This window comes from Scyliorhinus canicula, chromosome 1 (genome assembly GCF_902713615.1).
Source record: "Scyliorhinus canicula chromosome 1, sScyCan1.1, whole genome shotgun sequence".
Lineage (NCBI taxonomy): Eukaryota > Metazoa > Chordata > Chondrichthyes > Carcharhiniformes > Scyliorhinidae > Scyliorhinus > Scyliorhinus canicula.
In genome coordinates, this window is record NC_052146.1 from 255,040,859 (window position 1) to 255,065,209 (window position 24,351).

Below are 24,351 nucleotides of genomic sequence, written 5' to 3' on the forward strand. Positions count from 1 at the left end.
GGCCCCCACAATGCCGGGCACTGATGGAACAGGGAGGCGGGGATGATGTGGGGGGTGGGGGAATAGGAGGGGGAACATAACATGCAGGGGCAGAGTCCACAGTGTAGCCCGGTGGACCTGGTTGGGCACAGGGGTATGCACCATGCTGACATGTCGGCCTTTCTCCCCCTGCAGACGGTGGATATTGGTATACAACCAGCACTCGTGGCATTCCTACGAGTCGCCGCAACCCTGGGGGATGCACTGCGGCTGTACGAGCTCGAGCTGCTCAAGGAGGAGGAAGATGCAGCAGCTGAGCATGCCCCAGAGGAACAGGAGACAGCTGCTGAGGATGGAGGCGGCTGCCCACAGGCCAAGGAGGAGGAAGAGCAGCAAAGGAGGCGCCGAATGAGGCCTTGTGTGTACCGGCAGAGCCTGCATTCGAGGACCTGCCGCACTGGGAATGCAGTCGAAGACTCCGGCTGAGCAGGGGGACAGTGTGACATATCTGCCAGACCATGGCGCACCTAGCACTGTGGAAGAATAGGGGGGGGGGGGGGGGGGGCACTCCTGGTGGCCGTCAAGGTGGCCTTGAACCTTTACATCACGGAATTCTTTCTGGTGCTGAGTGGGGATCTGTCCAGGATCAGATAGAGCTCAGTGCACAGGTGCATCTGTGCCATCACAGAGGCCCTATATGCCCAGTTGGCACAATACATCCGTTTCAATTTGGACTAAGCCCACCAGGATGCCCGCGCAGCGGAGTTCGTCGCCATCGCTGAGATGCCCCCGGTCCAGGGAGTGATCGATGTGATGCATGACGGACTGCACTACACAAACTGAAAGGGGTTCCTCTCAATGAACATGCAGCTGGTGTGCGAACATCAGATGCGCATCATCACGCCTACGCACACGCCGCACAACACCTTCATCCTGGCACACTCGACGATTCCTGGCCTCTTTAAGGCATACCCCTGGCTTGGGGGTTGGCTCCTGGGTGACAGGGGTTATCCTCTGCGGTCCTGATTGATGAAGCCCATCTGGAGGTCAAAGACCGTCACCATTACTCTCCCATTGCCCTGTGGTGCCAAGTGCGCCATGGTCTGGCAGATATGTCGCAATGTTCCCCCTGCTCAGCCGGAGTCTTCGACAGCATGCCAGGTCCAGCAGGTCCTGAAATGATAGGCGCACCCGGTACACACAAGGCCTCAAGCGGTGCCTCCTTTGCACCTCCACCTCGGCCTGTTGTCTCTATCCTCACCGGTTGTCTCCTGTTCCTCTGGGGCAGGCTCTGCTGCTGCAGCATCCTCCTCCTCGAGCAGTTCCAGCTCGTACAGCCACAGTGCATCGCCCAGGGCTGCGGCGACTAGGATGAAGGCCACCATTGCTGGTTGTAATCCGATATCCATTGGCTGCAGGAGGTGAAGGGCAGACATGTCAGCATGGTGCGTACCCCTGTGCCCAACCAGGTCCAATGAGCAACACAGTGGCCCCGGCTGGCACTGCTGACCCTGACTCCGCATGTCTCCCCTCCCCCTCCTCCCCATCCCCGCACCCGTGGCCCCGTTGGTGCCCGGCACCATAGGTGCCTCTGACCCTGGTGCCCGTCCCTGCTGCCAGGGGTACCATCGGAAGTGCTGCCCTTGCCAGAAGTACCCTCCATGGTCCCTGTCCAGTGCAACCCTGTAGGAGCTACTATGTGTGTTGCTCTTGCGTGGGCCACAAGATACCCTGGGGTGGATGGTGGCCAGTTGGTGGGGTGGTATTGTGAAGTGTGCGGTGTGGGGGTGGTTGCGGGGAGTGGAGTGCTGGGGTGTTGGGGTGGCGAATGTGGGCAGGGGTACTGGGGTGGTGAGGTGGGAGGGTTAGGGCTGGGATGCGGGTGTGGTAGGGTTGGGGATGGGGTGTAGGGTTGGTAGGGCGGGAAAGTGGGGCTGGTTGTGGGAGTGGTGGGGTTGGAGAGTGGAGGCTGAGGTGCGGGGATGGTGGGATAGTGGAATGAGGGCTGGGGTGCTGGGGTGGTTGTGTGGGGGCAGCCATATGGCTGGTGTCACTCTGCAGAACCGCGGGCCACGGTGGGTGATCAGTGCGATGCGCAGCAGGCCGTGGCAATGGTGTTCTGTGCCTGGACAACGTCCCAGTCCCCTGGGACATCACCCTGGCCTTTCTCATGGTCCCCCCACACCCCTCTACCCCAGCCACTCAGGCCAATGTCAGGACCGGCAGCCCACGGTCAGGCCTTTGCGTGTCCTACCGCTCTTTCCCTCATCAGCCATGGCTGATGTTTCTTAAAAGCACAGGTGAACCTCGTCGTCGGGAATTCCCCCCGGTGGAGGCAGAGGGTTACGGAGCTCCCGGAGAATACCGGGTCGGGCTAGCTAATGATATGCAAAAGGCGTTTACTGTACGTGCAGAGTGGAACGAATTGATGCCACTGCCAAGGCACCAGAGAACTGTGATTTGCCGTGAACCTGGCACCCGCCATGATTTAGGCGTCAAGACCGATTCTCAGCCCGATCGACTTTCCCGATTTCACCATCGGCCAATGGAGAATCCTGCCCAAGAAATCCAATTGGTAATGTGGGTTTATGGTGGGTCTATGTTTAAAGGAATAACAAGCTCTTTTTAAAATGGAAATGGAAAGAAAGACTGATTGTCTGGGTTGATAGAATTCGAGCTTTGATATGCTGATTAGCCTAGCAACACTGGGAGCAACTATTTACCCAAGGCAAGTTTGTAACAATGGTAGATGGGGATGAGTTTCACAGTCACATGCTAAAAGGTGAGCTTATGTAATAATGGTAATTAAAAGTAGCTTCTGGAAATATTATTTTCAGGAAGATCAAAGATAAAAAAAACAGAGAAAAATGTACCCTGTGCAGGAGAGCTGTTTGATATTGCAACCCACACAGCAGGAAACTGTGTTCAATCCCAACCATCTGGGCCTGGAGAAAGCCAGTTTGAGAAGCTAGTTGTCTCTATTCTATATCAGAAGGAACTCTTATAATATATAGGTGCCTGATGTGGTACCTGTTGCTGGATTTTTCATGGAGTTTTAAAACCTCTGTGATGTTGTTTGGGGAGGTTTAGCTCTGAGGTTACGAAAATAAAGGATTTGGAACAGGATAAATTTAAAGATATTGTGGATCACCATTAAGGTAGTTAAATGCACTTTTAGTTGACTTTCAGCAGCATGGTAGCACAGTGGGTAGCACTGTTGCTTCACAGCACCACGGCTCCAGGTTCGATTCCCATATTTGGGTCACTGTCTGTGCGGAGTCTGCACGTTCTCCCTGTGTCTGCGTGAGTTTCCTCCAGGTGCTCCGCTTTCCTCCCACACTCCCGAAAGACATGCTATTAGGTCATTTGGGCATTCTGAATTCTCCCTATGTGCACTTGAACAAGTGCCGGAATGTGGCGACTAGGGGATTTTCACAGTAACTTCATTGCCGTGTTAATATAAGCCTACTTGTGACAATAAAGATTATTATTGTGTTTTATTCTGACCTTCACTGGTCTTTCCTCATTTCAAAATACAGCTAAGAGCAGGCATTGCAAAATTCCCTTCTGGTTACATGAATACCCTCGCAGTTAACATCAGCTGTGCTCTCAATATGAATCCATGACCTTAGGTTCAGTCCCTAATGACAGTGATCTAGGTTACGTATACATTTTTTTTTCTTTTTAAAAAAAATTTAGATTACCCAATTATTTTTTTCCAATTAAGGGGCAATTTAGTGTGGCCAATCCATCTATTCTGCACATTTTTGGGTTGTGGGGGCGAAACCCACACAGACACGGGGAGGATGTGCAAACTCCATACGGACAGTGACCCAGAGCCGCGATCGAACCTGGGACCTCAGCGCCGTGAGGCAGCTGTGCTAACCACTAGGCCACCGTGCTGCCCAAGGGTTACGTATACATAATCTCCCATTTAACTTTGTACATAGTCTTATCCTTTAATAAAGCAATCTTTGCTTTATGATTGGTCTGCTTGTGCCAAAATAATAACGTTACAAACATTCCCAGTAGCCATAAAAGTCACCAAGACCCTCAACGTTTATGGGTATGTCCCAACTAGCCTGGGAGATATCTTTTGCCTCAATCAATTTATCGCACACAATTATGCATTGAAAGTTATCTGTTTTGTGCAGCCAAAAATGTAATTATTTTTCTCATATTACCAACTGAGCGGCACAGTGGCACAGTGGTTAGCACTGTTGTCTCACGGCGCCAGGGACATGGGTTCGATTCCGACCTCGGGTGACTGTGGAGTTTGCACATTCTTCCCATGTTTGCATGGCTTTCCTCTGGGTGCTCCGGTTTCCACCCTCAGTCCAAAGATGTGCAGGTTAGGTGGATTGGCCATGATAAATTGGCGCTAGGTGGAGTTACGGGGATATTGTGGGGGATTGGGACTTGGCAGGGCGCTCTTTCAGAGGGTCGGTGTAGACTCAATGGGCCGAATGGCCTCCTTTAGCATTGTACAGATTCTATGATTCAAACAGGACAAAACAGTACAAGTATACAGTACAAGATGATCTGCGTTCTTGACGGTTATCACATTGTCTTCATATTAAAGCAGTCCTCTGTGTCCTGTTATTTGAAAGGCAAAATGAGTAAAGGTTGTCTGCTGACAGACAGATATCTTTTCCAGTTCTAGCTTATGATACATATGTCCCAATCACACAAAAAAACATAACACAGGTGGAATGATGTATGTCCCAGACAGCAATACTGATATAGTATACTGTTGGCATTCTCAAACAATAAGGACATAATAGGAGTTGGAGTAGACCACATTTCCCCTTGAGCCTGCTCTGCCATTCATTCCAAACTTGACTGGTCTTCTGCCTCAATTCAATGTTCCTGCCTGCTCCCTATATCCCCTGCTTCCCTGAGAGACCACAAATCTGCCTTTCTCAGTTTTAAAATTTTCACTGATGGAGCATCCACAGAACACTGGGGTAGAGAATTCCAAACATTCAGAACCCTTTGAGTCAAGAAATGTCTTCTTGTCTCAGTCCTAAATGATTGGCTCCTTATCTGGAGACTGTTCCCCCATGTTCTAGATTCCCCAGGGAGGGGAAACAATTTCTCGGTGTCTACCCTCTCAAGCCCCTTCAGAATCTTACATATTTCAATGAGACCGCCCTTCATTCTTGTAAACTCCAGAGTATGGGCCCAATTTACTCAGCCTCTCATTATAGGACAAACCTCTTGTTCTAAGAACCAATTGAGCGAACCTTTGCTGTACAAGTATATTCTTCTTTAGATATGGAGACCAAAAGTATGCGCAGTACTCAAGGTATGGTCATACAAAAGCTCTGTGCAATTTTAACAAATTCTTATTCTTGCACTTTAATTCCTTTGCAATAAAGGCCAACATGCCATTTGCTTTCCTCGTTGCTTGCTATAGCTTCCTGCTAACTTTCTGTGTTACTTGTATGAGTACACTCAAGTCCCTCTGACCATCAGCATTTACACATTTCACAGCTTTTGAAAAATATATTCATCTTTTCCATTCTTAGAAATGTTTTTATCCCACCCTTAAAGTTACAAAGCCAATGCTCAGAGTGGAGAGGGAAAACCCTTAATCCATCTCATTGCTTTCTCCAAAAACTAATTTAAATTGAATCCAATTAATGGTCTCCACAAGGAAGACAGAGAACATAGAACAGTACAGCACAGAACAGGCCCTTCGGCCCTCAATGTTGTGCCGAGCATTGTCCGAAACAGAGGATTCCGACATAGAGGATTCAAACTGACAAGAATCATAGAATCAATACAGTGCAGAAAGAGATCATTCGGCCCATTAAGTCTGCACCGACCCTCTGAAAGAGCACCCTACCTAGGCTCACGACCCCACCCTAATCCCGGAAACCCAGTAAACGCACCTAAACTTTTGGACAATAATGGGCAATTTGGCATGGCCAAATCACCTAACCACCTTTGGACGATGGGTGTAAACTAGAGTACCGGAGGAAGCCCATGCAGACACAGGGAGAACATACAAGCTACACACAGACAGTCACCCAAGGCTGGAATTGAACCCGGGCCTTGACACAGTGAGGCAGCAGTGATAACCACTGTGCCACCGTGCCGCCCAGCACTGCACCTCATCTTAGGCTTGATCTAACGCTTGATTTTAGCCAAAAAGCCGAGAAGCGATTTTTTTCATTCTTACTATCAAAGTTAATAAACACGCATCCCCAAATTATACTTCATCTGCCATCTCATTGTCCACTCACTTATTCTGTCTATATATCTTTTCAGCCTCTTTATGTATTCCTCACAGCTTATGTTCCGACCTAACTTTTTATAATCAGCAAATTTAATGAATTACTCTGGGTCTATTTGTCTAAGTCATTGATACAGAGATTGTAAATAGTTGTGGTCCCAGGGCTGATCCTTCCAGCATTCCACTCGTCACGGCCTGTCAACCTGACTGCTTATTTCTCCCTATTTTCTGCTCTCAGCCTATTAACTAATCCTGCATTGTGCTAAGAAATTACCCCAACTCCATGGTCCTTTTTTGTGTATTAACCTTTTGTGTGATATTTTAACAAATGCCTTTGGAAATCCAAATATACTACATCTACTGGTTTCTCCCTATCTATCTTACGAATTGCATCCTCAAATAATCTGATAAATTTGTCAAGTGCTGTTTCCCATTCGTAAAACCTCGGTGATTGACTGACCATAGTCACTGTCATTTTCTAAGTGCATTGTTAAAACTTTGTCAATAATAGATTCCAGTATTTTCCAGACAACTGATACCAGGCTAACTAGCCTGTAATTCACTGTTTTCTCTTTTCCTCCTTTTTTCAATAAAGGTATTACATTTGCAACCTTCCAACCTGTTGGGGATGTTCAAGAGTCTAGGGAATGTTTTCCATGTAACTGGAGGTCCTTACATCTCCAAAGCAGAAATCAAATTCTGTGCCTCACATACAGGGTGCCTTCCTACTAGAATTTACAGTGCAGAAGTCCATTCGGCCCATCGTGTCTGCACCAGTACTTGGAAAGATAACCCTACTTATGCCCATGCCTCCACCCTATCCCCGTAACCCAGTAACCCATTTAACCTTTTGGACACTAAGGGGCATTTTATCATGGCCAATCCACCTAACCTGCACATCCTTTGGACTGAGGGAGAAAACCCACGTAGACACAGGGAGAAAGTGCAAACTCCACACAGACAGTCACTCGAGGCCAGAATTGCACCTGGGTGCCTGGAGCTGTGTGGCAGCAGCGCTCACCACTGTGCCACCGTGCCGCTACCTCAGAAACTATTAACAAGGGACTCCCCTGGTAGGCTGTTTGCCAACCTGACATGCTGGGTGGTCTTCGGGAGGCATGGCAGACCTGTGCGATTCCAACATCCTGGTGGGCTCAGGGATAATTGGCTTTAAGTGGCTCATCACTAAGCGTAACTGTCATCCAGCCACCAGCGTGCAAGATTCCCATGTGAGTCCTTCACGCCTCCCATCAAACACTCTACCATCACTGGGGTAGCACCATGCAGAAGCACTCAGATGTGAAAAGACCGACAGAAGACAGGCACTGGAAATAAGTGACATAGTAGATCTTTGCCTGCCACTCATGATTTCCTCAGTTATATTCTCTGCATCTATTTGTGGTCAATTTGAAGGGACTGGGTAACATTTTTTTTTCCAATAACTCAAGCTATATGATAATTTTGCAAGACAAATTCAACTTTAAGTCTGTTGTTACAAATAATACTTATTTATTCTTCACCTTCAATATATGTAATATTGTAATATGTAATATTATATTGAGCTTCAAGTATATTCACTCCAATCAACTAATGTCTCTGCAGGGACTTACATTATCACCCTCTGTGTGACTCTCCTGCATGCACATACATTTGTATGGATTGGCTGTAGTGTCACAGTGATCAGCATGACCATGGCAGTTACACCTACAGACAAGAGAAAGAAAATTAAACAATTGCCAAAGTAATGAAGCATGCACATTGTTGTTTTATTTACAGACAATCTAGAATGTGCCAGAATTCACTATTCGGGCAATTAAAGCTTACTCAAGTAGCATGATTTCACAAATCACAAGATCATTTTGGCTCGTTGAATTGTAGGATCGGAATCCTCCCAACCGGACTTCTATTAAACATAATCCCAAGAGCTTCATGGACATAAATACTGCAAACAAACAGGCCAAACCTCCACACACAGAGGCAGGCTGTACTGTCAGGGGTTAATCTTCAAAGCAGGTCAATACTGAAACCAAGTCAATACTAGACACTGGGACATTATCATCTCAAAGTCACAAAACAGTTGCCATCAGACAATCTAATTAAAGAAACTGGGAGACCAACATAGCAGACGGCTCCAGACAACAGCCATCCGACAAACAAACATTGACAACAGTTAAGGAGAAATGGACTTTATCACATACATAATAACTTGAGAGCCAGAGATATCACACTTGAATGGGGTCCATTGTTTCAGAGAATCATAGAATCCCTACTGTACAGAAAGAGGCCATTCAGCCCACCGAGTCTGTTCGACCCTTTAAAAGATCACCCAACCTAGGCCCTATCCCCCACCCCTTACCTCACCCTAAAGGGCAATTTAGCATGTCCAATCCATCTAACCTGCACATCTTTGAATTGTTGGAGGAAATCGGAGCACCCGGAGGAACCCACGCACACGGGGAGAAAGTGCAAACTCCACACAGACAGTCACCCGAGGTGGGAATCTAACCCTGGGTCCTTGGCGCTGTGAGGCAGCAGTGCCAACCACTGTGCCACTGTCCCGGTCATGGAAACAACACTGCGATGAATGGGATTGTTGGACCAAGCCAGGACTCAGGCTAAAGAGATTAAAAAGGTGCTAAGCACGACCATCTAAACATAACAGTTGAGTGTCTCCAGGAAATGTGCCTTGATATTTTTGATAATGTTTTATAATAAAAGGTGAAGGTCATAGGAACTGGCACTGAAGTCATCAAGGAGAGTCAGGAACGGTCAATCTGACTCATGGGCCTCCCGCTCATACCGGTATGACCAACCGTGTGGAGAGTTGCAATTATCAGCCAGAGCGGAGGGATATTGTGGTTGAAGTTTAAGGGTAGTTTAAACTAGCAACTAGATCTTGAGGGGGTTTAAGTTGGACAGAGTAAGATTGGGGCAGAAACGTTTTTTTTTTGTTATGTTCTGTTTATGGCCGTGGTCAGGATGCACACAGAACATCTAGTTCTTCGACTTATAAAGATAGTTTATTAACAAACTATCTCAGCCCAAGACAGTAAGAAACTACAGGGAGTCGTGAACACAGCCCAGTCCATCACACAGACCTGCCTCCCATCCACTGATGCTGACTACACCTCCCACTGCCTTGGGAAAGCAGGCAGCATAATCTAAGACCTGCCCAGGTCATTCTCTCTTCCATTGGGCAGGAAATACAAAAGTCCGAGAACCTGCACTTCTTAAAAATAAATTTACAGTACCCAATTATTTTTTTCCACTTAAGGGGCAATTTAGTGTGGCCAATCCACCTAACCTACACACCTGAATGGTGCCCATTGTTTCGGCTGGGGAAACACAGCACGATGAATGGGTTTGTCTGGGCCAAGGCAGGACACAGGCTTGTGGGCAGCACGGTCGCATAGTAGTTAGCACAATTGCTTCACAGCTCCAGTATCCCAGGTTCGATTCCCGGCTTGGGTCACTGTCTGTGGGGAGTCTGCATGTTCTCCCTGTGTCTGCATGGGTTTCTACTGTGTGGCCGGTTTCCTCCCACAGTCCAAAGATTGGCTATGCTAAATTGCCCTTAGTGTCCAAAAAAAAAGGTTAGGTGGGGTTACGGGGATCGGTTGAAAGTGTGGGCTTAAGTGGGGTGCTCTTTCCAAGGGCCGGTGCAGACTCAATGGGCCGAATGGCCTTCTGCTGCATTGTAAATTCTATGATTCTATGATAAAGATATTAAAAAGGTGCTGAGCACCGACGGTCCAAACAGAACAGCAGAATGTGTCCAGGAAATGGGCTTTTATATTTTCAATGAAGTTTTATAATAAAAGATAGTTAGGAACAGTCATCCTGGGGCGAAATTCTCTGACCCCCAGCAGGGTCGGAGAATCGCCTAGGGCTGCCGAAAATCCCGCCCCCGCCGTGGCAGAGATTCTCCGCCACCCGGGAAGTGGCGGTGGCGGGAATCTCGCCACTCCGATCGGCGAGGCCCCTGCGGTGAATCACCGGCCCGAATGGGCCGAAGTCCCGCCGCTGGGAGGCCTCTCCCGCCGCCGAGCTTTGAACCACTTCTGGTGGCAGCGGGATCGGCGGCGCGAGCGGGCCCCGGGGTCCTGGGGGGGGCGCGGGGCGATCAGACCCCGGAGGGTGACCCCACGGTGGCCAGGCCCGCGATCGGGGCCCCCGCTCAGACTCCGGGCCAGTGCCCTGGGTGCACTCTTTCTCCACCACGGCCGCCACGGCCTCCGCCATGGCGGAAGCGGAAGGGAAACCCACATCGCGCATGCGCCGGTGGTGACGTCAGCGCCGGCCGGTGGTGACGTCAGCGCCGACCGGCGAAAGCCTTTCGGCCAGCCCCGCTGCCAGGGGCGTTGGTTTTTTGCGCCAGTCTTCTGGTGCCAACCGCTCCGGCGCGGTACTAGCCCCCAAAGGTGGGGAGAATTCCCCACCTTTGGGGAGGCCCGACCCCGGAGTGGTTGGCAGCACTCCCCTATGCCGGGACCCACCGTCACGCCGGGTAGGGGAGAATCCTGCCCCTGATTTCTGGACCTACAGCTTGCCCCAGAACGACCAACCGTCTGGGGATGCACATTCTCCCCGTGTCTGCGTGGGTCTCACCCCTACATCGCAAAGTTGTGCAGAGTAGGAGGATTAGCTATGCTAAATTGCCCCTTAATTGGAAAAAAATTGGGCACTTTAAATTTTAAAACAAGGTTCCCATTGCAGCATCCAATGGTTTCTTAAATTATTTATCTGAGAATCTGGAACATACGCCTGAGACAGATGGTGGATTCAGATTCCAAAGAAACTTTCAAAAGTTAATTGGGTATGTACGTGAATGGGACTAATTTGCAAGATTACAGGGAAATAGGCATAGGTGTTGAACTAAGTAAGATTGATCATTTAATGACCTGACACAGACATGGGGCGCGATTCTCCGCTCCCCAGGCCGGGTGGGAGAATCGCGGGAGGGCCGCTCTGGCACCCCCCGCGATTCTCCCACCCCCCCAAAATGGCATATCGCAAAATGCGACACACTGCTCGGAGAATCACGGATCGCCGTTTTTCACGGCGACCCGCGATTCTCCAGCCCGGATGGGCCGAGCGGCCTGCCGTTCCCGACCTGTTCACGCCGGCGTCAACCACACCTGGTCGCTGCCGGCGTGAACATAGCGCGAAAGGTAAGTTTGGGGCCTGTGGGGGGGGGCGGAGAGGGGATCGAGCACCACGGCCGTGCTCGGGAGGGGACCGGCCCGTGATCGGTGCCCACCGATCGTCGGGCCGGCGTCTCCAAGAGACGCACTCTTTCCCCTCCTCTGCCCCGCAAAATCAAGCCGCCACGTCTTGCGGGGCAGCGGAGGGCAAGACGGCAACTGCGCATGCGCGGGTTGGAGCCGGCTAACCTGCGCATGCGCGGCTGATGTAATTTGGCGCCACCGGCCGCGTCATTATTGGCACGCCACCTTGACGCCAGCGTCAAGGCCCGGCGGCCAAGTTTCACAAAACACCGCTCCTAGCCCCCGGGGGGGGGGGGGGGGGGGGGGGGGGGAGGAGGATATGGGGCGAGGAGCAGCCTCCGACGCCGTCGTGAAACACTCCGGGTTTCACGACGGCGTCGGCCGTTGCGGAGAATTCCGCCCATGATGTGCTAAATGTCCTCCTTCTATGTTTCTATGATTTAATAATCCATGTATTGATCACACGGGGGTCAGAATTTTACGTTCCTCCAAGAAGTGGACTGGCAGACAATAGATAGTGTAAATTCGGGTGGGGTAGCAGGGATGTGCCATGCCTGTCACCTATCCGCCTCTGCTGATATTTTACAAGCAGTGGGGTAGGTGTCAGATGGCCATTTCATCTTTGAGCCAATTGAAGCCTTAAGTGGCCCATTTAAAATAATGGATACTTAAAGGCCTCTTCCCTGCAACCACTGCCAAAAAAGCGGTGTCTAAGCCACAATGCGAGACCAATAGGTCTTGGCTGGTAGCCAGAGTATAGGCTGAAGGTATCCTCTCCTGCACGGGAATCTTGTGTCCAATGGGGGGCTCCCTTAGCAGAAAAGACCAGCCCCATTTTATCCATCACTAAACCACCTCACCCCCACCACTCCCTTCAGGCTCTGAAGAAGAATCATTTGGAATTGAAAGGTTAATTCTGTTTCTCTTCCCACAGATTCTGCCAGACCTCCGCAGTCTTTCCAGCATTTTATTTTGTTTTGCAGATTTCCACCATCTGCAGTATTTTGCTTTTATCCGAGAAGTAGAAAGTCAGCCAGAGAATTCTCAGAAATTCAACAAATCAACTCGTAAAACAAATTGACAGTAGATTACTGCCACAGTTAAAAATTTGATTAGGATCTGAATTACCACTGAGGCTTCCAGGAAGGCCATGTGAAAATAAAGGCCGTGATTCTCCCGAAAATTTACTAAGTGTCATTTTGCGCAGGAATCGCGGGGTTATTTCCATCGGGTATATGGGCATAATCCAGATTGCAATTCACTGACACTTCGGGCGCGATTTGACGGCTACGTTGCACCCGGCAAGAATCTGTGTGAGCTAGTTGGATCACAGGAGAGGACCAAACTGGGAGGCGCACCTGGCACCAAGCTGTTTGTGGTCTAACTGGTCCACTCCCGTTGGCGACAAGAAGCTAATTAAGACCAATTAAGGGCAATCTCCATCTCATTGCGAGATGGAAGCCCGAAAACAGTCTCTCACGATCTAACTGTTTTCCCAGCGAGCGGTCACATGGGAGCCGTTTAGCACTCCTATTTAAAAATGGAATTCTGGTGCAATGGCTTCTGAGGGGATCGGAAGAGACCATCATCATTTTCAGGCATGCAGCCCAGGTGCTGGTGGGCGGTGGGCGGTGGGGGGGGGGGGGGGGGGGGACATGGTGTGGTGGGCCCCAGAGGGGCTGGGCCTTGTCAGGGGACTGGGTTAGGTCAGGGGAGCTGGGTGCCATCAATTGGGGGTCACCTCTTGGGTGGGGGCTCGTGGTTCCAAAAGGCCATCCCCCTAAATGTCTACACAGATATCGGGGGAGACTACAGCTGCTGTCTGCCTGACTTACTGAGCATATCCAGGACAGAACCCTGTGCTTGGTTATGTGCTGAAGGTCACTTTGATTCCCTTTGACTCTGGCTGCACAACTGAGGGCTATCATTAATAAGGAATTGCCATTGTTAGTTATGCAAGAGCACTTCACAGCTGCAGGTTTGCTGCTTGCTCCTGCTGGTGGTTACAAATGTCTGGAGGCAACTGCTGCTGTTTCCTTCCTTTTCTGTAGCCGGAAAGAAGAATAATGCTTTCTAAGATACCTGGCTCCTGGAACACTGGGCTCAGGGGGACGAATGTGTCCAGAAGGCAATCCAATTTGAAGCAAGGAGATGACATCGTTAAAGAAATGCTTTCGTGGATTGCTGAAGCTTTTGTTGCTGGTGTTGTGAGTGCTGCATGTAACTGGCACATCACTGCGGGTTAAACACGTTGGAAGTCAAGGATGTCCTACTGCACCTTGAGCACCAATGGAATATGTGGATGCCAGGATTTGGTTCTGGTTATATTGGGCCGTATGGGAGGCCCTGCACATATTAAACAACAAGGAGGGTGACATGGTGGTGCAGTGGTTAACACTGCTGCCTCACGGTGTTGAGAGCCTGGGCTCGATGGATGGAGAATGGCACTGATGCATGGAACAAGTAACACATTGACAGACAATTTCTATGACAAATTCTGGACATGATAACACATACCGTTTTTTTTTGTGAAAATGAGCTAATATAGCTTTGTCTTGGTATCAATATGGGATGGTGATATTTCCTTGTTTAATTTTTATAAATAAATTTAGAGTACTCAATTATTTTTTGTTCCAATTAAGCGCCAATTTAGCATAGTCAATCCACTTACGTTGCACATCTTTGGATTGTGGGGGTGAGACCCACGAAGGCACTGGGTGAATGTGCAAACTCCACATGGACAGTGACCCGTGTCCGGGATCGAGCCCAGGTTCTCAACACCGTGAGGCAGCAGTGTTAACCACTGCGCCACCATGTCGCCCTCCTTGTTGTTTGATAGTTGGTGTGATATGTGGAATATTACGTAGTTGGTTTTTTCAAATCTTTGTTAACTGCTGACTGTTTAATAAACAAACTATTCTGAAGTGCTTACCTGTGGGTCCACGTGCCATATCTCAAACGGGTTGCTTAGCTTTCCAATCAAACTGTGAGGTCTGGACACTTTGCCTGAACCTTGGGGGCATCAACACCACAGAGGCAGCAGCCAATAATCAATAACCTAAGAGCTGGGTTGCAACACTGGGGATATCTCCACAACCCGTGACTGCATGCCTCAGGGGAGGGTACCTGCGTGACCACCAAGTGTGACCAGCAGAGGTCTGGAGACAAGGGTCTATGTTTGAGGGGCTCCCACTGTGGCCGGGGGTGAATGTGCAAGGCCGAGTCCACCTGCTCAACTGGCTCACAGAATGGCACTCTGAGACAAAGCATGACCCTATGGGTAATGGAGGGTACTGGGGTACACGTCCAAACTGATTGTCGGTCTTCTTGAAAAATGAAAATCGCTTATTGTCACAAGTAGGCTTCAAATGAAGTTATTGTGAAAAGCCCCTAGTCGCCATATTCCAGCGCCTATTCGGGGAGGCTGGTACAGGAATTGAACCGTGCTGCTGGCCTGCCTTGGTCTGCTTTAAAAGCCAGCTATTTCGCCCGGTGTGCTAAATCAGCCCCATCTCCAATTCCTTACAGATATAGCAAATGGATGGCATTGTCGAACCCGCAACATGTGTCCTCATGGCGCTAGTGCCCCTCCCCCTCCTCCTCCTCTTCAGTCGAGGCCACATGTCCCTCCTCCTCCCCCTCCAGTATGTTTCCCCACTGCTTGGCCAGGTTGTGAAGGGCACAACAGGCCACCACAAAGTAGACCTTCTCGGGAGTGTACTGCAGGGCACCACCAGAGCGGTCGAGGCATCGGAACCGCATTTTCAGCAATCCAATGCACCGTTCAATGACAGCACGGGTAGCAATGTGGGCCTCGTTGTATCGGGTCTACTCATCAGTCACCGGCCTCCGTACTGGGGTCATTAGCCAGGACCTCAGCGGGTACCCCTTACCCCCAACAGCCAACCAGTCATGCTGGGGTCACCCTTGAAGACACCGAGGATCTTCGACTGTCTCAGGATTTAGTTGGCGTGCACAATCCGTGGGAAGCATGCACAAAAGTGCAAGATCCGGGCTGGATGCCAGTGAAATCTACGGCAGCAGTGTCGACAGAGGCGCGAGGCGGCAGCCGATATGCAGTTGCCCGCCACACACTCTGAGGACCTAGTCGCCCATCAGGCTGGGGAGGGACCCATAGGGCGACGCCAGGAATGACCCAAGGTGGGCAGGCGCCGTTGGCCGTTTGAGCAGATGTCGGACAGCACGTGCTGCAGGAGGCTGCGTCTCAGCAAAGAGATGGTGCGGTACCTGCCATGTCCTTGCGGACTTGGCACCACGTGGAGAAGGAGAATACCGCTACCGGTGGAAGTCAAGATCACTGCAGCCCTGAACCTTTAAGCTACGGATTCATTCCAGGGCTCGAGCTGGGATTTGTGCGGCATTTCCCAAACTACTGCCCACAAGTGCATCCGTAAAGTCACAGATGCCTTGTATGCCCAGGCATCAGACTACATAAACTTTCAGCTGGACCAAGCACCTCACATGCCTGGCTAGCAGGATTCTCCACGATCGTCAGATGCCTCAGGTCCAGGGGGTAATAAATGGCATGGCCTTGGGACCTCAAGGTGTGCCCTTCATCTACAGGAAGGTGTTTCATTCCCTGAACACTCAGCTTGCGTACGACCACCACCTCCGAATCATGCACCAGTGTGCATGCTTCCCAGGACATGTGCATGCCAACTACATCCTCGGACACTGGGAGATCCTCAGAGATCCAGGCGGCGTCTAGGGTCTGGCATGCCCGGGGGCCAGAGAAGCTCTCATCCTCTTACGCTTCTCATAGGATAAGGTTTTGTCCATCATCTTAGCTCCCATTTCCCTCTTTCCACTCACCCTCCTCCTCCACCCCTTCTCCTCTCTTCCCCCTATCTCTTCCCCCCTCTCTTTCCCCCCTCCCCTCCATTTCTTCCCCCCCCATTCCACCTTCCCCACCATTACCCTGTTCTACCCTCCCTGGGTCTGTGTAACATCACTCTAAGATGATGGGCCTGTGTCGGCACTGTCAGCGGATCAATATAAAAGGCAAGAGAGTGATGACAACCCGCTGTGAGGTAAGCCCTCATGGTCCCTAGCTACAGATGGTCCCCACCCCATCTGGGTGACCCCCCCATTTCCCAGCCTCCCAGTGTCCTGCACCCCCCATCCCCCAATGTTCTCCAAAAAGTCCTCTATCTTCTTCATCGTACTCTGCCACCATGTCTAGCTGTGTCCCAAGGATGCACAGAGGAGCTGGAGGCAGCCGTCTGCGCTTCGCTATCTTGTGGCCTTTGGTGCCTTTGGTGGACATCTGCTGGAGGACCTGAGGCTGCAGGGCCCCAGCAGCCATGCCGCAACACTGGCAGCACCGTGCCACGCTGTTCTGCCCACTGATATTGAGATGTGCCATTGTCAGGAGGGGTGATTCAGGTGAGGTTATGACTGCCATCACCTCCCCTGGTGAGAGGCACTGAGTCCACATCCAGCACTCCCTCCTCCCGGATGGTGCCCGTGGGGCCCTAGGGGTCTCCATGGGACAGAGAGGCAGCTAGAGTGAACTCCAGAGGCCCCTGCACCATCCGGCCCTGGCGCTCCCCCACTGTCTGCACCATGTTGTTGACGCCCTCAGCAATGCTCCTCAGTGGCTGCGACATGCTCTGGAGAGCACCGACAACATGCACCTGCAGCTGGGACACGCTCTAAGTGACTGGGACATGCTCTTAATAGCCTCAGCAATGTCGACCTGCACACGGGACATGCTCTGCATAACGTTGGTAATGTCCATCTGCGTCTGGGACACGTTGCTCAGTGGCTGGGACATGTTATCGAGGCCCTCGAGCATGGTTGTCACTGACTGAGCCATGTCTTGGGTGCTACCACTCAGGATGCTGACATCATGCTCCAGGCTTTACATTGCATTCGCCATCCCAGAAGTTTTGGCCTCGGTGCCACACATTGTCACAACAATCTCCTGCACACGTAGCTTCTGGGACTCCTCCAATCGGCTCTGCACCCACCAGAGTGTTGCTGATATCTCCTACTGAATCTCACGGCTGCACCCTGACATCTGCGTCAGCTCTGGGATAACCTTGTCCAGAAGCGCCGCATCTGACCGGGACTCAGCTGAGTCGTGGGATCCAGCAGACCTCCACCTGCTGACACCCTTGGAAGTTCCTGCTTACGCCTAATGTGCATCAACAACTGCATGGTGTTCAACAGATTGTGCCCCAGAAGCCTATTCACTAATGTCGCCCACCAAGGTGTATGTCTCTGCGCTGGTAGAAAGTGGGGATGACAGCTGTGACACCATGATGGTGACAAGGCTGGAGCTCTCCTCCGAGGTGTTCTCTTGGATGGCAGGGGGTGAGTGGTCACCCCGGATGGCCCAGCCCCATCGGATGGAGATCCTGCAAGAGAATGGACATGAGGTCAGTGAATGGGAAGGATCATTTTGTTTGACATGAATAACTCACTTGAGGCAGGTCATCTGGGTCAATGAGTGGTAGTTCCTCACCTCTCCGATCAGTTCGGCGCCCGGCACAATTTCCATTTAGGGGCTCTCCCTCTATTCATCGGGAATAGCGGGAGGTATGCCAGGTACAACACTAGGGCAGAATGTCGTCCAGAGACTCTGCGTGCCCTTTTTTAATTATATTTTTTCATGGGATTTGGGCATCACTGGCTAGGGCAGCATTTATTGGCCATTCCTAATTGCCCTCAAGAAGGTGGTTCATGTGGTGAGGGTACATACACAGTGCTGTTAAAAAGGTTGTTCCAGGATTTTGACCCAGCGATAGTGAGAGAATAGCTATACAGTTCCAAGTCAGGATGGTATGCGGCTTGGAGGGGACCTTGCAGGTGAAGATGTTCCCATACATCTGCTGCCCTTGTCCTTCTAGGTCAGAGTTTTTTAAAGTGCGGGTCACGACGTGTAGGTGGATCATGGCCGGGTATTAGGAGGGTTGCGGAGCGAACGGCCACGCTGTTCCTGTGGTGGTCCCAATCAAGGGAGAAGGGCCCAATTGCCTCGACCAGCTTTTACATCGGAGATAACAGACATTGCCACCTTCTAAATGGAAATAAATGAGGCTGCGTGGAGCCTTTCAGCCCGGATCGGAAGCAGCGAGCAGGTCACGCAGCCTGCACACACATTTGACGTCAATGCCCTCCAGGTATGCCAGGCACAACACTAGGGCAGAATGTCATCCAGAGACTCTGCGTGCCCTTTTTTAATTATATTTTTTCATGGGATTTGGGCATCACTGGCTAGGGCAGCATTTATTGCCCATTCCTAATTGCCCTCAAGAAGGTGGTTCATGTGGTGAGGGTACACGCAGCCTGCACACACATTTGACGTCAATGCCCTCCAGGTATGTGCTTTTGGTGCCAAATCAGAGAGTAATGTTGTTTCTATTTTCAGCTGCTGGAAAGCAAGGCAAGTGGACTGTGAAGATGAATGGTTTTCTGAAAAGTAAGAGACAGCCAGTGACTCAAAAAGTCAGTTTACCTATTGGACAGGGTCTCATAGCAGAATCTGCTAGAGAGTGCTGCTCAGGAGAATCCAGGGCAAGACACAGCAGTGCTTGTGTTAGCTCTGTACTGAGCTCCAGGACCTCTGGTTAACAACCTACAAAGAACGTTAACCTATTGTTAACTCAGGAAAAAAGCAGTGTTAAGATTTCTTGAGGTATGGTTTTGTCTGTTGTGCCAATACAAATAAGGATGCAAAGCCAAAGTGTTATGTGCTGGGAAGTACTGGCAAATGAGTGAAGTTTCAGATTTTCAAAGCAAAATGATGGGGTGAAAAATTAACTTTGAGATTAAGTCCCCAGAGTCAGTTATTAACTTCCAGCCGACTTCAAATTACGACTATGCTGCTGTAGTTGACCTGTAATACCACATTAAAAACACACCATGAGGCTGTCAGTATTCTGATGCAGCATCTCCCAGGAGTATCCAGTGCTGAGTAAAACACGCATTTTGTTGCTATTGCCCTTCACGACGACCTACATATGTGAGATTGGATTTTCCGATTTCATAAAGATGAAGCCAGCACAAAGGAACTGGCTGATATCTGCAATTGTTATGCACATTGCCCTCTCTTCTGCAGCTGATTCAAGTGAGGCCGCAAGAATCAAGCAGGCTCCCCTTTGGTATTATAGTTAAGCAAACGTGGAATGTGTCACGAAGGTTTGTTGCCGTTGGTCGTGAAGGTCTGTCGGCGTGGTCGCGAAGGTCAGCCGGTGTGGGTCACAAAGGTCAGTCAGTTGGCAAAAGTGGGTCCTGGGAAAAAAAGTTTGAAAAACACTGCTCTACGTGGATAGCAGCTGTTGGTTTGGAAGATTGCTAAAGGAACCTGGAGAGTTTTGTGGATCTCTGATCGTCAGAGTTCTGTTACCTTTGACCTATTTAGCCACTGGGCATATGATCAGCACTGGAATAACAGTCCAAGCCCAATATGCATCAGGATAGTGAATCCGATAGGGTCATTGATTTGAATTCTGTCTTTTGGAAGGCTTTATAGCAGTTTGTATTGTAATAGATTTGCTGGAACTGCTGAAGGGTTCTTCTGGAGTGGGTGAGGAATCTAGCATAGACCGTGACACCATTGGTCCACCCAACACCAGCTCACCTCGGCTTTTTGTGATATCACACAACATCATTTCTTCTTACTTTTGAATGTTAAACAGCAAAGGTGATTTGGTAAATGATGGTCCACGGTACGTACATACTTACAAAACATGCTAATATACACAATTTTTTTTTGTTTTATAGACTGATTAAAGTCAACTGAAATATAGTAACAAGTTGATGTCCTGTACACATCAATAAAGTAACAACTCTACTGAAGGAGTTATGGTTTCAAGTGAGTGCCATTGTAAGAATTTCTCTACCACTAACAATCTACACTGTACTGCTGAGATCTGTAGAAGATAATTCTTGCAGCAAAAGTTGTGACTGTTTCTCTGTTTCATTACTTCAATCACTTCCTCGTCATTCACAGAAGTGACGTATATAGTAAGAGATAATGCCATTGGTATGAGAGTTGAAATCTGCTCATTATATTTTTGTCCTTAATAATAATGGCCAGTGGAACTGAATTTATTTTGATAATATTCCAATCCACCAAATGTAAAAAGTTCTAAACCCAGCTTACTGCATGAATATTTTTGTTACATTGACATTCGTACGTAGTGCGTCAGTTTTATATTTCAGCTATATACAATAGGTACTTTCGAAGCCCAGTAATTTATTTTTCTTTTCACGCTATGCCAAGAAAAATAATATGATTAATAAAAGGCAACACAGTGAAAGGGAAAATTCCACAAGCTGAGAAGTATAGCCAAAAAGGATCAAATAAAAATAAAGCTGTATCTCGATATAATTGAAATATATTACTGAACTGACCACTACATAATTTAAATGATAGCTCCAACATGTGTATAATCTGAAGACGCATACGAGTGGAAAAATATTTCAACTGGAAGGTAAATCTTACTCAACCAGTCATGATAAATTGGGAAATATCCTCCACTGGTCAGCTTAAGCAGAAAACATCCGCCTGGTTAACTTGACATATTCATGGCAAGCACTTAAATAATAAATTCTTAAATACTTAAATCAAACCTTACCTTCCACTTATCGTGATTTCATTCACTCCATAATATCTATGTCTGAAGTTCACTGATGTTCGCCTGGTGTGGTATTGACCTCTCAGGTGAATTCTTACATGTGTAGTCTTGACAAATTTTTGAAGAGCTGGAGTGTTATAAAAGTCATTGTACCCAGGACGCCTGTTTGGTTCAGAAGTCAATATACTGAAAGTCACATTTCCACCTGAGTATGGAACGGTGCTGCTTAAAAATAAATGAATTTAAAACAAAAAGAAAAAAAAAACTTGATCAGAAATAAAGTAGTTCCCTCAGCAGACAAATAAAAATTCACTTGGAGCCCCTAGTTTACAAGAGTCATTTCATACACCTGTTCATGATTTATCCACATTAATCCATTTCCCAGAGACAAAAGGCAACTTCTTTCAACTGCTTCAAGACCACTGTAATTTCTGTTTGTTGATTGGCCAATAAGGTTCCATTGCAGTTGCATTCATGCTTGTGCCAGTTTTCACTCTATTACTCTTATGACCTTGGAAGAACTTCTGTAAACTCGTTGTCGAGCACCAGAAATCAATCTCCCAAAATGGCATGACAGTTCAAATGCAGGCATGCTACCATCTCGAATAGTTGTACTTTTATAACAACGTGGAAAAATGACTATGGAGTAAATACACCGTTGCAAAGCAGCGGTATGAATTAGAAACTCGCCCACTACTCTGGAATGAGGTCAGGGGTATTTCAAGCATATTTCTTTGAGGAGGTAAGAGCCAGAGTAGATAGAGGAGAACCATTCAATGTTGCATTTTTGGATTTTCTAAAGCTATTTGATAAGATGCCACACAAAAGACTACTATGCAAGGGCTCAAGGTACATAGGAACATAGGAATTAGGAGCAGAAGCTGGCAATTCAGCCCTTTGAACCTGCTCTGCCATTCAATCAGATCATGGCTAATCTCTTCCTGGTCTCAAATCCACCTCCCTGCATGTCCCTCATATCCTTTTAACCCATTTTTAAAATCAGAAATATATCTATCTCCTACTTGAAACCCTTTAATGATTCAGATTCCACTGCACTATGGGGCATCGAGTTCCACAAATTCACCATCCTCTGCAAGAAGTCTCGGTTTTAAATCTGCCACCTCTCAACTATATCTGTGACCTTTCATTCTACATTGCCTCACAAGGGGAAACAATTGGTCTACGTTTACTTTATCAATCCCTTTTAGTATTTTATATACCTTGATCAGAACCCCTCTCATTCTTCTAAACTCCAGTGAGTATAAGCCCATATATATGGTTTTGGAGGTAAAATTCTGGGATGGCTAACAGGAAGCAGCGAGTATCGATTGGGGTCTTTCTCAGATTGGAGGGCAGTAACCAGTGGAGTGCACAGGGACCAATGCTGGAACCGCAGCTCTTCACAATATATATTCATGATATAGAGGAAGAAATAGAGTGTATTGTGTGGATGCTACAAAGGTGGGAGCAATGACAGGTTAGAAGGAAGATATAAATAGTTTATAGAGAGATATTGACAGGTTGGTGTGGGCATAAAATTGGCAAATATAAATCAATGTGAGAAAATGTGAGATTGTTCATTTCGGAAGAAAGAACGAGAAGGCAGATTATTATTTAAATGGAGGAAGATTGAAGAAAGCTGCAGCACAAAGGGACTTGGGAGGCCCTTATTCATGAAACCCAGACGGCTTTTATACAGGTGATGATGGTATTAGGGAAGGCAAATGGAATGTCGGCTTTTATGTCAAGGGGGCTGGAGGACAAAAGTAAAGAGGCAAATTGGGGGAAGGCTAATTATAACAATATTAGGCGGGAACTGAAGAACCTAGATTGGGGGCGGATATTTGAGGGTAAGTCAACATCTGACATGTGAGAGGCTTTCAAATGTCAGTTGAAAGGAATTCAGGACCGGCATGTTCCTGTGAGGAAGGAGGATATCTACGGCAATTTTCGGGAAACTTGGATAACGAGAGATATTGTAGGCCTCGTCAAAAAGAAAAAGGAGGCATTTGTCAGGGCTAGAAGGCTGGGAACAGACGAAGCCTATGTGGAATATAAGGAAAGTAGAAAGGAACTTAAGCAAGGAGTTAGGAGGGCTAAAACGGGTCACGAAAAGTCATTGGCAAATAGGGTTAAGGAAAATTCTAAGGCTTTTTACACGTACATAAAAAGCAAGAGGGCAGCCAGGGAAAGGGTTGGCGCACTTAAGGACAGGGGAGGGAATCTATGTGTGGAGCCAGAAGAAATGGGCGAGGTACTAAATGAATACTTTGCATCAGTATTCACCAAAGAGAAGGAATTGGTGGATGTTGAGTCTGGAGAAGGGTGTGTAGATAGCCTGGGTCACATTGAGATCCAAAAAGACGAGGTGTTGGGCGTCTTGAAAAATATTAAGGTAGATAAGTCCCCAGGCCCTGATGGTATCTACCCCAGAATACTGAAGGAGGCAAGAGAGGAAATTGCTGAGGCCTTGACAGAAATCTTTGGATCCTCACTGTCTTCAGGTGATGTCCCGGAGCACTGGAGAATAGACAATGTTGTTCCTTTGTTTAAGAAGTGTAGCAAGGATAATCCAGGGAACTACAGGCCGGTAAGCCTTATGTCAATGGTAGGGAAATTACTGAAGAGAATTTTTCGAGACAGGATCTACTCCCATTTGGAAGCAAGTGGACATATTAGCAAGAGGCAGCACGGTTTTGTGAAGGGAAGGTCGTGTCTCACTAACTTGATAGAGTTTTTTGAAGCGGTCACAAAAATGATTGATGCAGGCAGGGCAGTGGATGTTGACTATATGGACTTCAGTATGGCCTTTGACAAGGTCACTCATGGCAGACTGGTACAAAAGGTGAAGTCACACCGGATCAGAGATGAGCTGGCAAGGTGGACACAGAACTGGCTAGGTCATAGAAGGCAGAGAGCAGCAATGGAAGGGTGCTTTTCTGATTGGAGGGCTGTGACAAGTGGTGTTCCACAGGGATCAGTTCTGGGACCGTTGCTGTTTGTAGTATATATAAATGATTTGGAGGAAAATGTAACTAGCAAGATTGCGGATTACACAAAGGTTGCTGGAATTGCGGATAGCGATGAGGACTGCCAGAGGATACAGCAGGATTTAGATCGTTTGACAGTCTTGGGCGGAGAGATGGCAGATGGAGTTTAATCCGGACAAATGTGAGGTAATGCATTTTGGAAGCTCTAATACAGGTAGGGAATATACAGTGAATGGTAGAACCCTCAAGAGTATTGACATTCTGAGAATTCTGGGTGTACAGGTCCATAGGTCACTGAAAGGGGC

The 24,351-nt window shown here is 48.5% G+C and overlaps 1 protein-coding gene across 7 annotated transcripts in view; it reads right to left on the bottom strand.

Moving 5' to 3' along the window:
• ush2a (Usher syndrome 2A (autosomal recessive, mild)) overlaps positions 1 to 24,351 on the bottom strand; it is a 1,354,742-nt gene that overhangs the window by 1,125,227 nt on the left and 205,164 nt on the right. For all 7 annotated transcript variants that reach the window (XR_005462328.1, XM_038811752.1, XM_038811743.1 and 4 more), the window contains exons 8-9: positions 21,057 to 21,278; positions 7,831 to 7,924 (exon numbers count right to left, since the gene is read on the bottom strand). Coding sequence is in view for 6 of the 7 variants with exons in the window: in XM_038811752.1 (XP_038667680.1) it covers positions 7,831 to 7,924; positions 21,057 to 21,278 (316 nt within the window). In the remaining variant the exon portion in view is untranslated. The remainder of the gene's footprint in view (positions 1 to 7,830; positions 7,925 to 21,056; positions 21,279 to 24,351) is intronic.